Below are 13,565 nucleotides of genomic sequence, written 5' to 3' on the forward strand. Positions count from 1 at the left end.
ACAGAGTGGAGGGTTAAAAACAGCTTTGGCAGAGTCCGTTTTGCCGGTCTATCCTCATCCTGAACAGCGGAAGTCCTTTGAAGTTGAATACTTTTCTAGCTGGGAACTGTGTGATCTATTCAGTACAACATAAGGTCATCTTTTCTTCACTGTAATCTTGAGGAATTTTAACAGAATACCACTCTCCAAAGAGTATGCATTAAAATGTGAGCTTTAACATAGTGTTTGCTGTTGTGCAAAAAAAAAAAATAGAAACACTTGCACAATGCCTCTGTATTCAGTCAGTTCTAAGTATGTAAGCATAATGAGGCTACTGAAGAGTTGAAATCCTTGTTATTACTCCGATAAACTGGGATGTTGATAAATATTTAGGCCAGCCAGTCAATCTGCTCGCCTCAGTCCAGCAGGTCAGACGGCCGATGACGGTGTCTGTTCTGGACTTTGACAATATGTTCACATTATCAGTCTGTTTCTGCTTGTTCAGTCATTTTGTGACAGTTGGGTTTGCTCGGTTGGATTTTGATTTAGTTTTAAAAGTGACCCCGTTGTACCAGCCGGTCATGAGGCACCCAGCAGACTGGGTTGTTTGGACTGGGTATCTGTTGTCATCCCTTTTTGCAGCCTCTGGAGTTTTTTTGAAAAAGTCCTAATCTTGCTGCAGGTGGAGGTGAACATTTATACATTTTGGCAAAACAAAACCCCGAGGGTCCAGAAAAGCAGAGCACATTTTAATAGCAAATCCTCACATCCCGCCAGATGCATTCTCTGAGTCATTAGAGTTTATCTCCCACATCTGACTTGTCAACTACCCAGAATCGAGCTGCTATCAGTCTCACTTTGTCAATTAAGTTTAGGCTTCCTGACATGATCGTCACAGTGTCCCTGGCAGCCACACACTCACTGACACACTCCCTCTGACATCAGATTAGATTAAACCACAGACTGCCGGACACGCTCACTCATGTCTCCCAAGGACACTAGAAAGCTGTCATTTGGACTTTGTCTAAAGTATTCAGACACACCTTGGGAGGTGTTTGTCCCCATGTTTCCACCATGTTAGTTGTTGTCATTGTTGTGGATGAACACTTGTATCTTGGACGAAGAGTCAGCTTTTGAGGGTTGCCCCCTATTAATTCTGAAAAGCTTGTGACTGATTCAGTACAGAACAGAAAGCATCAAATACAAATCAGTCAGGCAAGAAAGACACACAAAGCAAAGTGTATTAGAGGATAAATGAGAGCAGTGTGTGCCTGCCTGGAGTAGAAAGCATGAAAAAGCAGCAGAGTGAGCGTGCAAGCTTGTCAGACTTATAAAGACAGTGTCATTGACTTGTTCAATGCTGGTTGGTGGTTCTGAGTCAGCTGTTTCTGAACAGCTGATGGTGTTCGTAATCTCACTTCCCTGTCGGAGCTCACCATGCTCCATGTGTTTGTCTAATCAAGTCTCATCAGGTATTAAAACCTATTTCAGTCACTTGGCAAAACCATCTTACCACGAGGGTCGTTCGGCAGCTGCTCTGGGATTTTTCTCCGTTGTTAAAATGAATGACTATTTGTATGGTGACCTCAGCATCCAGTCAAGTGCTGCAGGTCAGGTGGCTTGTTTGTGTGCAGTCACGTCCAGAATTTCAGAAGGATTGGCAGCATGGCGGGTTGAATAGCAATGTCATGACCCCAAAATCTACCTCTCCTCTTGAAGTAATGAACTGCAGCACGTCAACAAAGCGACGCCGCTGTTTCACAGAATGAAAAGAGCACTTTACTGCGCGGGATCAATGAAGTGGGTCATTTGCTTGGTTTCAGTTATCTACAAAGAAGAATGAAGACCATGTGCAAGAGAATAAAAATGGCGAACATGCACCATTACTCTTCGTCATCATCAGGGGGTTTAAGTTTGAATGATTAGGGCTTTACTTTAAGTTTAATGAAGACAGGCGGGACGTTTCTCAGGCTGAAGATTAGACTTGAGTTTCTTTCTGCTTATAGAAACTGTCCAACGGGACTCCCTCACAAACTGTCCTCTAGCACAACCTTGAGTCCTTCCAGGTGTTATGAAGTGAAAATCTCCCTCAGGGGTTGAATTAGACACAAAAACATGATTAGCCTGTTGGCTGCATGATTAAAACATTTCAGACATCCATTCAGGCTTTAGGCCTTTTTAAGTGTCATTAGGTGATGAGCTCTGATGAGGTTATTTACTTAAAGGGTTTTTACTGGCTGCTGATTGCGGATAACTTCACAGTTTCCTGAGGAAATTACTGACAAAAAATGTCATTTCTCATCATGTTTTTTCACATTTTTGGTGAAATCTTTACAGTTTAAAGCCATTTTGTTATATTTAGATACATGAGGTCTGTTGCTTCTTTCTGTCCTATCATCTTTTTCATTCTTCTAACCTAATTCTCAGGTTCAATATCAGACAGGTTGACAGTCTTCACCTTCCTTTTTAAAACACAGCAAAAGGTATCATGGTGCCAAGATACAAAAAAAACCAACCTGCATATTATCAGAATAATAAAATGTAATTTAATGTCATCTATGATTTCAAATTATTCTTTTCTTTTCTTTTCTTTCTTTTTAATGATTAATGTCTGCACATTGCTCCGTTTTATTTTCATTTAATGGGATTTGTATTGATTATTTTTTACATTAGTTGCTCATTCCAAATTATTTTTTTATTGGCCCTTTCTGTCACATTTGTCTCACTAATGTTTGTTTTTTACAAACATTATTTTTTTATAGATAAAGATTTTTTTTTTAGTGGAAAAAAAAACTAAATCAAAATTACAGATATACAGCTATGTTTTTTTTTTTTCTTTCTATAAACTAAATCATCACTTTGCCTTAACACCTCCTGGAGAGATTTGCTAACCCCGTTTGCTTCTTTCTCTTTTTATACCGTCTGAATCAGCTATGTTTACATGTCCAAGGGCAACATGTCAGAGCTTCTTAAGTGTCAGTCGCCACTTCCCCTCCTAACAGCTGTGGTGTCTGGTGCTGTATTGGCTGCTGTTTTAACCCTCCTGTTGTCCTCGGGTCAAAATGACCCGCAGCTGTGTTCAACCAAGTTCTATTTTATTTCTATATTTTAATATTTTTTGGGATCATTGGTCATCATTCTTTAAAGAAACCCTCACAGCCTCCTTGTCACCAATGATCCCAAAAAAATTTGAAAATAAAATAGAACTTGGTTGAACACAGCTGCGGGTCATTTTGACCTGAGGACAACACGAGGGTTAAAGTGGCTGCAGTAAACTGGTATAAATCAGCCCTCACTCTCTGGTTGTCACCTTCAGAACGGCTGAGAGAGGTGTCAAATACAAAGCTAAAAATACGCTGCAGCTTTTACTTAGCATGTGCAGCCAATTAAATTCTAATGAATTTTAAATAATTATTTATCAAAATAATTATGTGTGTACATTTTGAACCAATAATTAGACAAGAATAAAGTTTTTTTTGTGAGTTTGACAGTAAATAGCCACCATTCACAAGCTTCTGTTGGCCTCTGGGAGATCTTACTGTATTTTTGACCAACTTTCAATACACAGCATTTACAGAATTAAAGCCACTTTCAACAATATATGTATATTTTTCTCTATTTTTCACAGCCTGCCAGTCTTGGAGTCTGAGGGAGATGAAAGGTAAATGCTAAAAATCCAGACTGAAAAATCCCAAACCCATGAACCAGCACCGTCATGTATTTTTAGTCAAGCCTGAAAGAATATTTTCAAACCAAAGCTCTCAGATATGCTAAAAATATTCACAGCCTACATAACTGAAACATTTTAAATAACTGCTGTGAACTGTAATACACTGTTGTGGATGGGAGGAAAGAGATTTGACTCAGCTGTTGCACAGAAACAGTAACAAATAGTATGAATCAGTATCATAAATAAAACTCTGTTGACAGCTTATATTTGTCTCTGGTTTAGCTAACCCGTACATGTGTGTGTTTGAGCACATTGAATAGAGACAGCTTTATGTTGTGTTTTAAAACAAATACAACTGACAGCCCTGCAACGTCATAAACCCAATGTAAGAATAATTCAATATGTTTTAGCACCTCATCACACTAATAATGTCACATTACCTGGGATGTTTGTTTTGCTTTTTTATGCACATAAATCATTACCGAGCTCATATTTGACATAAAATAGAATCTTTAAAAATGATTGATGAAATGATAGACGTGTTCATGTAGGTCAGTGTTTGGCCTGTTTGTGTTTGAGCAGTGATATGATTGCTATAGTGAGGGAAGAGAATATTGGTTAGTGTGTGTGTGTGTGTGTGTGTGTGTGTGTGTGTGTGTGTGTGTGTGTGTGTGTGTGTGTGTGTGTGTGTGTGTGTGTGTGTGTGTGTGTGTGTGTGTGTGTGTGTGTGTGTGTGTGTGTGTGTGTGTGTGTGTGTACGTTACCTATTATTAAGGGTGCAGTCAATAATCTGTTTATTTCAGGGGGAAGAGTGCTTATGTAATTGTTTTTGATTGTGTCTCTTAATATGTCTTGTGTGTTTGTTATTTTCTCTGCAGTCCCACAGACAAAGATGCAGCCAGTGATGGAGAAATCAGGTGAGCTTAGAAATGCCATGCAGTCTCCATGGAGACGCATCATTAAAGGGATTGCTTTTGTTTTTAAGTGGGCTTGTACGAGGTACTTACCCACAATGAATGTGTCACTTGCAGTGGATGGGGGTCAACAGAAGCAAGTACCGGCTCACAATGTACTGCTGTAGACGAGGTCACCAACAAAACGTATTTTGCCCACCTAAAAAAAGGCAGACCAAAATATATAAATACCAGTTCATGTGTACTCTCTATCTAGAATATTTTCACCAGTTTACATTGATTTTCCCTTTCCAACAAGGAACTGAAGCCATTGTGTCGCTCTCTTAAATCCACCAGAGCCCCTTAACAAAAATGGAACGATGCTTGTTTTTAGTTTGGATCTGAATTAACATGTTTAACTACCACCAAAGTCACACAATAAAACAAGCCAACAGATCGAGGCGGCAGCAGACCAGCAACTCCTGTCCTTTAAGGTCAGATGTGTGTTTTTTCCAAAGGATTCTGGTGGCTTTGAAGAGATCATAGATTGATATGATGGTCCACCACCTTGTCAAAAAAAGGTTGTCTGACAACAAAGTTGCAGCAGTGAAACTGATATAGATTTTTTTAGGGTGACCTTGTTTTATGCGTCTACAATGTTTTGTTGCTGACCCCGCTCACAGCAGTACCGTACATTAATTCGCAGGTACAACTGCCTGCTTCTTCAAATTGTCAATGACTGACTTTGGATAAGTACCTCATATAACCGCCACACAAAAACTATCCTTTTAACAGCAGAGGAGACCATAAGCTGGTGTAGTTACTCTGCTTGCATACTTGCCCCAAACCCTCGCCTGCATATTGACTCCACAAATCAACTGGACTTACTTTTATGCACCAGCCTCTGACATTGAGGGAGTCCCTGTGTTTCCGAAGTTGAACTGCCTTTTAACCTCAACCTGTGTGTAAAACAAAAGACTCATTAACAAGTAAAATATCACACAGTGAGAGATTATTGTGTTTGTTTGACACCTCTGCATGTGTTGTAAATATCTGGTAGCAAGAGAGGCGCTGTGGCCTACGCTTCCCAGAAGCCCTGGATGTTGAACGCCACCGTGGTGGAGAACATCACCTTTGAGATGCCCATGATAAAATCAAGGTAAGATCTCACTGTGCACTTAAAAAAATTGGTGTGAAACTTGCTTCTCTTTTGGTTTAATCCTCACCAGGCTTCTACTTCTACGTGGTTGCTGTTGATTAGGTCGATGAGAGTGCTGTGCTTTGCAAGTACAAACAGATGTGACTTAACCAGAAGTACTGTCATCATTTTTGGTCATTTTATACCTTCATTAAAGAGCTGACAGGAGAGAGATGACAAAAAAAATTGAATCGATTCAAAACAGGGTCTGTTGGTGCTGTTAAAAGGACAGAATGAGAAATACTTTTAATTAATCATTAACACACAAATTGGGAAAAGTACTGAACTAGAAAGGGCATAAACAGACATATTCTGTTTTTTTTCTTCCTAAATATGAAAATAAAAGCTGTTTCTTCATGAGGTAATAACACACTGCAGGTCAGATTGGTTCAAAGGAGGTGCATTCAGTCTGCCTCATGGACATAAATATCAGATATAATTTGTATTATGTAATTCTACAGAACCACAAACTGCTGTCTCCACAGTGAGAGTGAAGCCTCTTGAAACCGTTTCAACAAAAACTGAACCTTATAACCTTCTTGGAGGATTTATTGCGTGACTGTTGCATCACACTGTATTAATCTTACCTGGGTGTACTTAATAAACTGAGTTTAGTCCATAGTTGATTGCTGAAGGATGCGTTCCAACCATGTGGTTTTCATTGCATACTCTTGTTTTAATCATTTTACACTTCTTCATTTTTATGTTTGTGGATGTGCAAAACATTTGAGAAAACTTTTCAGACCATAAAGTACACTTCCAGAGTATTAAAAGTCTTCCTTACATTGGTTATTAAATGTAATTTTGTTGTTGCGTTGACACCTGTGATCACAATGAAATAGCTTCATTAAATTGACCCGCAGAGTTGTTCATTATAACAAGGTAATCTATTAGCTGTCAAGCCGCGCTGTTAAGCCAAAGTAGAGCCAACAACCTTTCTCCTGCCCGGAGGCCACTGCAATAAATGGGATGCCTGATTGAGTCAATAGTTTGAGTCCTGGAAAAGAATCTGCAAATACACCCTCCTGACACTTCCACAGCCCGGGCCAGGATTTTGTCTGGCAGAAGTTGGGCAGCTCGGTTGCTGTATTCTCCTGCGTTGGCACGATCAAATTACACACTTTAATTAACTCAACTTACTCAAGATTTTCATCCTTGCAGCAAATGTTTTTTTTCTGAAAGGTCACTTCCGTGTATTTACGGCTCGGGCAGTATCTCTGTGGGTCTAATGGACTGTTTGTTTTTATAAAATATATCTAATGGACTGTTTGTTTTTGTTTTTGTAAAATATATCTAATGGACTGCCATGCTTTGTTGCCATAGAGATGTTCAATAAAATAGGGCTGCCTCTCTCGCTGTCGCCGCCATCAAGTCACGCTGTGTCTTTTATCTGGGGAATTCCAGATGGATTAACATTTGGGCTGCAGAGGATTGATTCCATGGTTTTCCAGTCTGTTTTGTTTAGTCAAGGCTTTCATAAGTAACCTGCCATGTTCATTGCTGCGTCATTTTTTTTTGTGCAAATTTGCCCAGTGCTTTGGTTTATGAATAAATATCTGCAAAACTAATGATATTTTCAAACACCTCAGCTTTTTGTTCAGTTTAGTGATAATTAGCTAATGTTAGAATGCTAACTAAAATAGTCAACATAGTGAACATTATACCTCAATGTGAAAAAAGTTTGGAACTCAATAACACAATTCAGGGTATTTATAACGGAGTAATTTAGTGTTTTCTGAGTCATCCCCACTTTTTAGTGCACACCTCCAGCAGTCACAGAGCTGTCAAACTCTCATGTGAAATTGAGTGTGGCACACATTTGAAATGTATCTTCAAGAGTGGGTTGCCCTTAATGTAAAGTGTAGGCCTCTGATATGTTTGAATGAAAAAAACATGACTTATGACTTATGCAGCAGTGTTAGTCTGTTCCCAGTGAGTCTCTCCCCTCTTTAATCCGCTCCAGTGTTTGTTGAAGCGAGTACGATCGACTGCTTTTGGGCAAAAACCTTTCAAGACAGTGTTCACGGGGTCTCCTCTGAGACGTGTTACGCAAACGTTAATGGAAGATTTGTATCATTCCAATGAATATATTATCTGGATTATTGTACAGCAAGGTAATAATGAGCAGGGCCACTCTTTCCTTCTGGCTACTATCAAAGGCTGCTCTCTGTCCTCATCTACATTCTGTCTCTGTTTCTGTCTACCAGATACAACGCTGTGGTCGAAGCCTGCTCTCTCCAGCCCGACATTGACATCCTTCCACAGGGGGACCAGACGGAGATTGGGGAGCGGGTCGGTACCTTCTTTGGGGGCCACACCTATTTCTGGATGTCATTGTGTTGTTCATTCATCTTTCTTCTTCTCTATTTTCCATATCTGGCAGTAGCTCCCATTTTGGCTTGTTATGTTGCAGAATCATTTGTCATCGTTACTGTACAGCGATGTACTGTACAGTATGTGATGATTGTGTGAGCTGGTCTGACCTTGTTCAGCCAGAGCACAGTCATGTTGGATATCTTCATGCACCAATAATGTAGGAAATAAACTGTGATCTCCTCTGTTTCTTTGGGGGCCACACCTATTTCTGGATGTCATTGTGTTGTTCATTCATCTTTCTGGTGGAACCTTGCAGTGATTTCTTCTTTCCCGTCCTCTGCTGCAGGGCATCATCCTCTCAGGTGGACAGAAACAGCGGATCAGTGTGGCGAGAGCCTTGTACCAGCAGACCAACGTCGTCTTTCTGGTGAGTCTGCACACAGACGATCAAAGATATCGATCAAAGTGATGGCTTCCGTTGTTGTTTTGCTCCTTAGATCAGTATTTAGAGTGGTACTTAAGAAAATTCGGATGTGATTCTATTTCTGGTGCCGTCCTACGTGACAAGAATAGCAACATGCTCACTTACCTCCTTAAATCTAAAGTCTTCTACTAATGACGTATCTACAAACAGCAGGGCAGACGATGTTAATGGTTTACGAAGCATGAGATAGAAATATTTCAGGGTTATTTGTGTTCGATTATTTTAGTACACGTGCACCATTCCGTACAAGAAGGTCCAGAAGAGGACGTAAGTGAAAAGGCTCAAAGTAGAGAGCTTTGAAAATGTAAATTTCCTGATTGATTTTACCAGTTTGGCTCTTCCAGACGGTTGCTCTCTGTCCTTCACTGTGATTTTAGTCAATCAGCGACCAGTATTGTTGACTCCATGTGGTGACGAAATGAAGCTTTTTTTCTTCCTAAATGTAGTTGTAGCTGCTGTTGATCGACTAGCAGCTCTAATAAAGACAGAAATGAAGTGTTTGCTTTCAATGGCCAGTCTGGAAACCCTGTTTGCATAAAGGTTTGCGCGGCCAATTTAAAGTGTGCATAGATCATTGGTCAGTTGGAGTGGCTAAGTGCGACGATGTTGAAGAGAAATGTAGTTCCAACGATGGTGACAGTGACAGCGATGGGAAAACTTGTAGCAAGGCTAGCAAATGTTAATCAATTGAAGCCGGAGCCAAAACAATGCCTCAACTTTTTAAAAGTGGCTGCTCACAGGAGGAGGGTCTCTGTTGTGTACAGTTTACGCTCAACAAATGTCATATGGTGGTCAATGCCCATTAGGATGCAACGACTGGAAACAATCCCCAATGGAGCGTGCCCAGACACTATTTATTCATGCCATGAATTTGGGTCTGGTAATACCAGGCTATTTTATAGGCAAACAAAACAGAAATAATGCAGGCTGATTGGAATATTTCTCTGTACAACAAAAAAAAACAGATGGTCCTTCAGTGGGAAATTGGTTTTGAGGCTTTCAAATCGAATCAAAACACAACCTCACAGTAATAGATCATTTAAAGTTTTGACTGTCAGTTTCTTAATAAATAATAACTGAGGATGTTTGTTCCCCCAGATTTAAATTGTTGCTTAATAATGAATATTTAATGCTATAGAGACATAGTTAAGATGTCAACCAAAGTAGTTTATTTTGTTTTCTCCTCCCTTTGAACTTTTTACCATCTGTCTTTGTGTTTTCAGGACGACCCATTTTCTGCCTTAGACATCCACCTGAGTGATCACTTGATGCAGGACGGCATCCTGAAGATCCTGAGAGAGGAGAAGAGGACGGTGGTGTTGGTCACACACAAGCTTCAGTATCTACCACACGCAGACTGGGTAAGACCAGAGTGTGTGTGTGTGTGTGTGTGTGTGTGTGTGTGTGTGTGTGTGTGTGTGTGTGTGTGTGTGTGTGTGTGTGTGTGTGTGTGTGTGTGTGTGTGTGTGTGTGTGTGTGTGTGTGTCCAGATAAACTGTCAATTTAAAGATCGTTTAACTCTTCATCGTTCACAAGCAATGATTATATTGTCCGTTTGTGATGCTGATATATTATTCATGATGAAGGCGTTTTATTGTCTCATTTGGGATGCAGACAGTTTGTCTCAGAACCACATAAAGATTGATTTTGTCTTGTCTGACTACGGACTATTTTTTTTCTTCTCTCTACTTCTGTGTGTGTTTATAATCAGATTATTGCCATGAAAGATGGCACCGTCCAGACTGAAGGAACTCTGAAGGACATCCAGAACTCTGATCCGGATCTGTTTGAGCAGTGGAAAACCCTGATGCACAGACAGGACCAGGAGTTTGAGAAGGTGCTTAACGACTGCAAAGGCAAAGTGTTAATGAGTCTCTAATCCAGTGCATTTAATGTAGCGCTGCTGGAAATTTAAATTAGATTACCTGCATAGTTGTTTAACAGATTGTAGTTTTTAGTATTTCTGAAAAAAACAAATCCAGTGTTTATCTTCATTTCTGCTTCAGGAGACGGTGGCAGCGGGTATGACCGATCTGGAGAGGAAGAACCTGCGAAGGGCCATGTACTCCAGAGAGGCTGTCAGGACTGAAGAGGAGGAGGAAGGTGAGAGAACACAGGATGATCACACTCTCCTGATTAAAATGTTTCTGTATCCCGGTGATGATAAATGCAGGATGTCACCCCCCTACTCCTTTTGTTTCTGAGCAGCAGCACCTGCTACATTAAAGCTTAAGTTTACCAAGCTTATTTTTCATGTTTACACCTTCTTTAATATCTGCAGGGATTTGAATGACTTCCTGTCTATGCAATGCAAACATTGCATTATTGTTAAATACGCTAGACCTTTTTGTTCTCGCAGTTTGGCGTCTCATCTATTTGCTTCTCTTTGACTTTCTCAGCACCCAGACATGTCACCACATTACGTCCTGCTGCAGTTAAACATTGAATCTGATCATTTATCTGTGTGTGTCTCTGCTGCTGAATGTGCGACTGTCGTGGAAGGTGCTATGGTGCAGTGGCTGTACTCTTTATGTGTGTTCTGTGTTGTCTCCCGTGTGCTGGTGGCACCCCGGGGTGGACTTGCGCAATGGCTCCAGCACCAGGTGCTGCCCTCGTGTTCGATCGAGAAGGTGTGGCCAGAAAGCATGGTTTGAAAAAAGAAAAAAAGAAAAAACAGAAAAACACGTTTGTGGCATTGTGATGAAATCACAGATCCGTCAGATTCTCCCACCATTTTAAAGTCTTACCATCCGTCTAGTCTTTTCTTTCTCTTGCTTTTCCCCCCAAACATTTGGCTCTCCTGCTCCTGAAAGCCAACTTAATGCGAGCATGACTGACAGTAGCAGTAGTCTTTCATTCCCCTGCCAGTCATTCTTTCTTTTCTTCCTCTAGTCTCCTGCTTCCTATCTGCCGCCAGCATGTCTAGGCCTCCCAGACACCCACGTGCAGGCTCATGCTCCAAAGCCTGCTGCACGATATGATGTGATATATTTACATCAGGGGTGGGGAGAAGGCGGGAGGTCATTCACGTTTGCTCCTTACCCCTAATTAGTCTGTCATGGCTGCTCTGTTGCTCCGGTAAAATCTGCCATTCATCGGAATGAGTATCTTGCTTGGTGTCGCATAGATGCTGTAGCCTGAAGCATACTTCTCTCTGTGGTTTCTCCTATCTTTTGGACTTGGATTTTTTTTTTTTCTCTTTTCTTTTCCTGTGCCAGTAATGGTTTGTTAGACACACACAGGAGGAAAAATAATCTGAGAAATGTGTCAGAAAAGGAAAGAGAAAGAAAACAAAGCGAGAAAATGTAGATAATGAATTATCATGGAAGGAAAAGAGTAAGAGGAGAAACCTCAGAAATGTCAGAGTATTTGAGTCATGAGACACAGCATAGGAGAGCTCAGTAAAATTCAGAAATTAAGTCATTTGAGCATAAGGTAAGAAAAACTGTGTCAGGGAAAAAATAAAACGCAACTGATTCCCTCCAAAATGAAATAACTTGGCAAAAAACTAAACCAAGTCTCTGTAATATCTTAACTCACCTCTGTGTCGACCCCAGAGGAATCTGTGGAGAGCGAAGATGATGACAACCTGTCGCAGGTGATGCGTCAGCGAACCACCATCCCCTGGCGCTCCTGCAGCACCTACCTGTCCTCTGCCGGACTCTTCCTGCTCACCCTGCTGCTCCTGTCTCAGCTGTTCAAACACTCCCTCATGGTCGCCATCGACTACTGGCTGGCACACTGGACGTCGCATGTAATCTCGGCCAAGATAGACGCCATGGCTCGCAACTGTACCGTCGTTCAGGTGAGAGGATGAATGGCTCAGTTTTTGTCCGAGATCTTTTTTTCCTCTCGATTGTCGCTGCATTAAAGAAGCACAATTCAATTGTGTTGGTCAAAGCATTGTCTAATTCTTCTCAGTTATGAGGATTTGCTGCTTTTCTTCTCCTGCATCAGATGTCAGTGTTTTTTGGAAGTCTAAACCCCTCCGGTGGGTCGCAAGATAAATCTAGAGGGTTTGTCAGATGAACAGAGTGGGTAAAAATAGAAAAAAGTTGCCCTACATAAAACACTGGATAATTTAGTGTCTTTTGCCCACAAAAATATGTTCAGATGAGACAAATTCATACTTAACTGTGACTTAACGACTTCTGGCACCTTTTCATTTGAAAGGGTAATGAACCAAAAATATTGGGACATATTTTGTGATGTGATAATAAACTGAATATCTTTGGTTTGGGGGCATTTTTCACTATTTTCTGACATTACAATTTATAGACCAAATTATTAATGGATAAATTGAGAAACAAATTGGCATCATCAGTTCCAAACAGAGTTAGAAAACAATTAATCACATCACGTCCAAGTGAAATTACATAACCGTTTTGTTACGAATTCCGCAGTGAATCTCTGACCTAAAACACAAACAAACGCTGCCAACTCCAGATGGCGCGTTCACCAGCACACCCTGAAGCAGCAGCAGCTCGGCCTCATCTGCATATTAAAACTGCAGAAACGCAGAGTCAGTGTCAAAATGAAAAAGCATTTTATAAAACGGTTTTAAAGTTGGAGGACATTCGAGGATTGATGTGAATGTAAAAGACCCGTGGTTTTAATTCATGTAGATTCACAGTGAGTTTATATCTGCAGTCATTCACATTAAACTACAAAGTCTCAGCTGATATGACCTGAAGTTAACCCTCCTCCTATTTACAGCAGATAGATGTAGGATACAGATAGAACAGATAGAAAGGATTTGACAGCTATAGCATTTTTCCTTTCCCTTTATTCTGCTTAGAGCTTGACTTTTTTGTGCCCTCTTCCCCAATATAGTTTCTAACATCCACACACAAGTATCCAGAAAACGCACACACATTCAGAGGAAGCAGAGTCACATGTGCATATAAATACAATATACATCGGGTAAGAAGGATTAAGCTGCGTCGCTCACACTCTGAGGTCACCAGCTGTTGGCAGGTTATCATATTCCAGGACCAGTAAAGCGACACCATTATGTGTGTGTGT

General features: G+C 40.6%; 1 protein-coding gene across 5 annotated transcripts in view; it reads left to right on the forward strand.

The window, feature by feature from the left end:
- The window catches only part of abcc8 (ATP-binding cassette, sub-family C (CFTR/MRP), member 8), a 55,202-nt gene that overhangs the window by 30,983 nt on the left and 10,654 nt on the right, over positions 1-13,565 (forward strand). For 4 of the 5 annotated variants that reach the window (XM_069721746.1, XM_069721748.1, XM_069721747.1 and 1 more), the window contains 9 exons: positions 3,608-3,640; positions 4,528-4,566; positions 5,603-5,701; positions 7,948-8,032; positions 8,403-8,483; positions 9,764-9,901; positions 10,252-10,377; positions 10,547-10,643; positions 12,098-12,345. In XM_069721746.1, the coding sequence (XP_069577847.1) occupies positions 3,608-3,640; positions 4,528-4,566; positions 5,603-5,701; positions 7,948-8,032; positions 8,403-8,483; positions 9,764-9,901; positions 10,252-10,377; positions 10,547-10,643; positions 12,098-12,345 (946 nt within the window). Of the gene's footprint in view, positions 1-3,607; positions 3,641-4,527; positions 4,567-5,602; positions 5,702-7,947; positions 8,033-8,402; positions 8,484-9,763; positions 9,902-10,251; positions 10,378-10,546; positions 10,644-11,100; positions 11,171-12,097; positions 12,346-13,565 lie in introns of all 5 variants that reach the window. The other variant, XM_069721750.1, reaches the window with a different exon arrangement.

Source organism: Brachyistius frenatus, unplaced genomic scaffold (genome assembly GCF_029030835.1).
Source record: "Brachyistius frenatus isolate BFR_SWC_R1_liver_20210118 unplaced genomic scaffold, ASM2903083v1 Contig_272, whole genome shotgun sequence".
NCBI lineage: Eukaryota > Metazoa > Chordata > Actinopteri > Embiotocidae > Brachyistius > Brachyistius frenatus.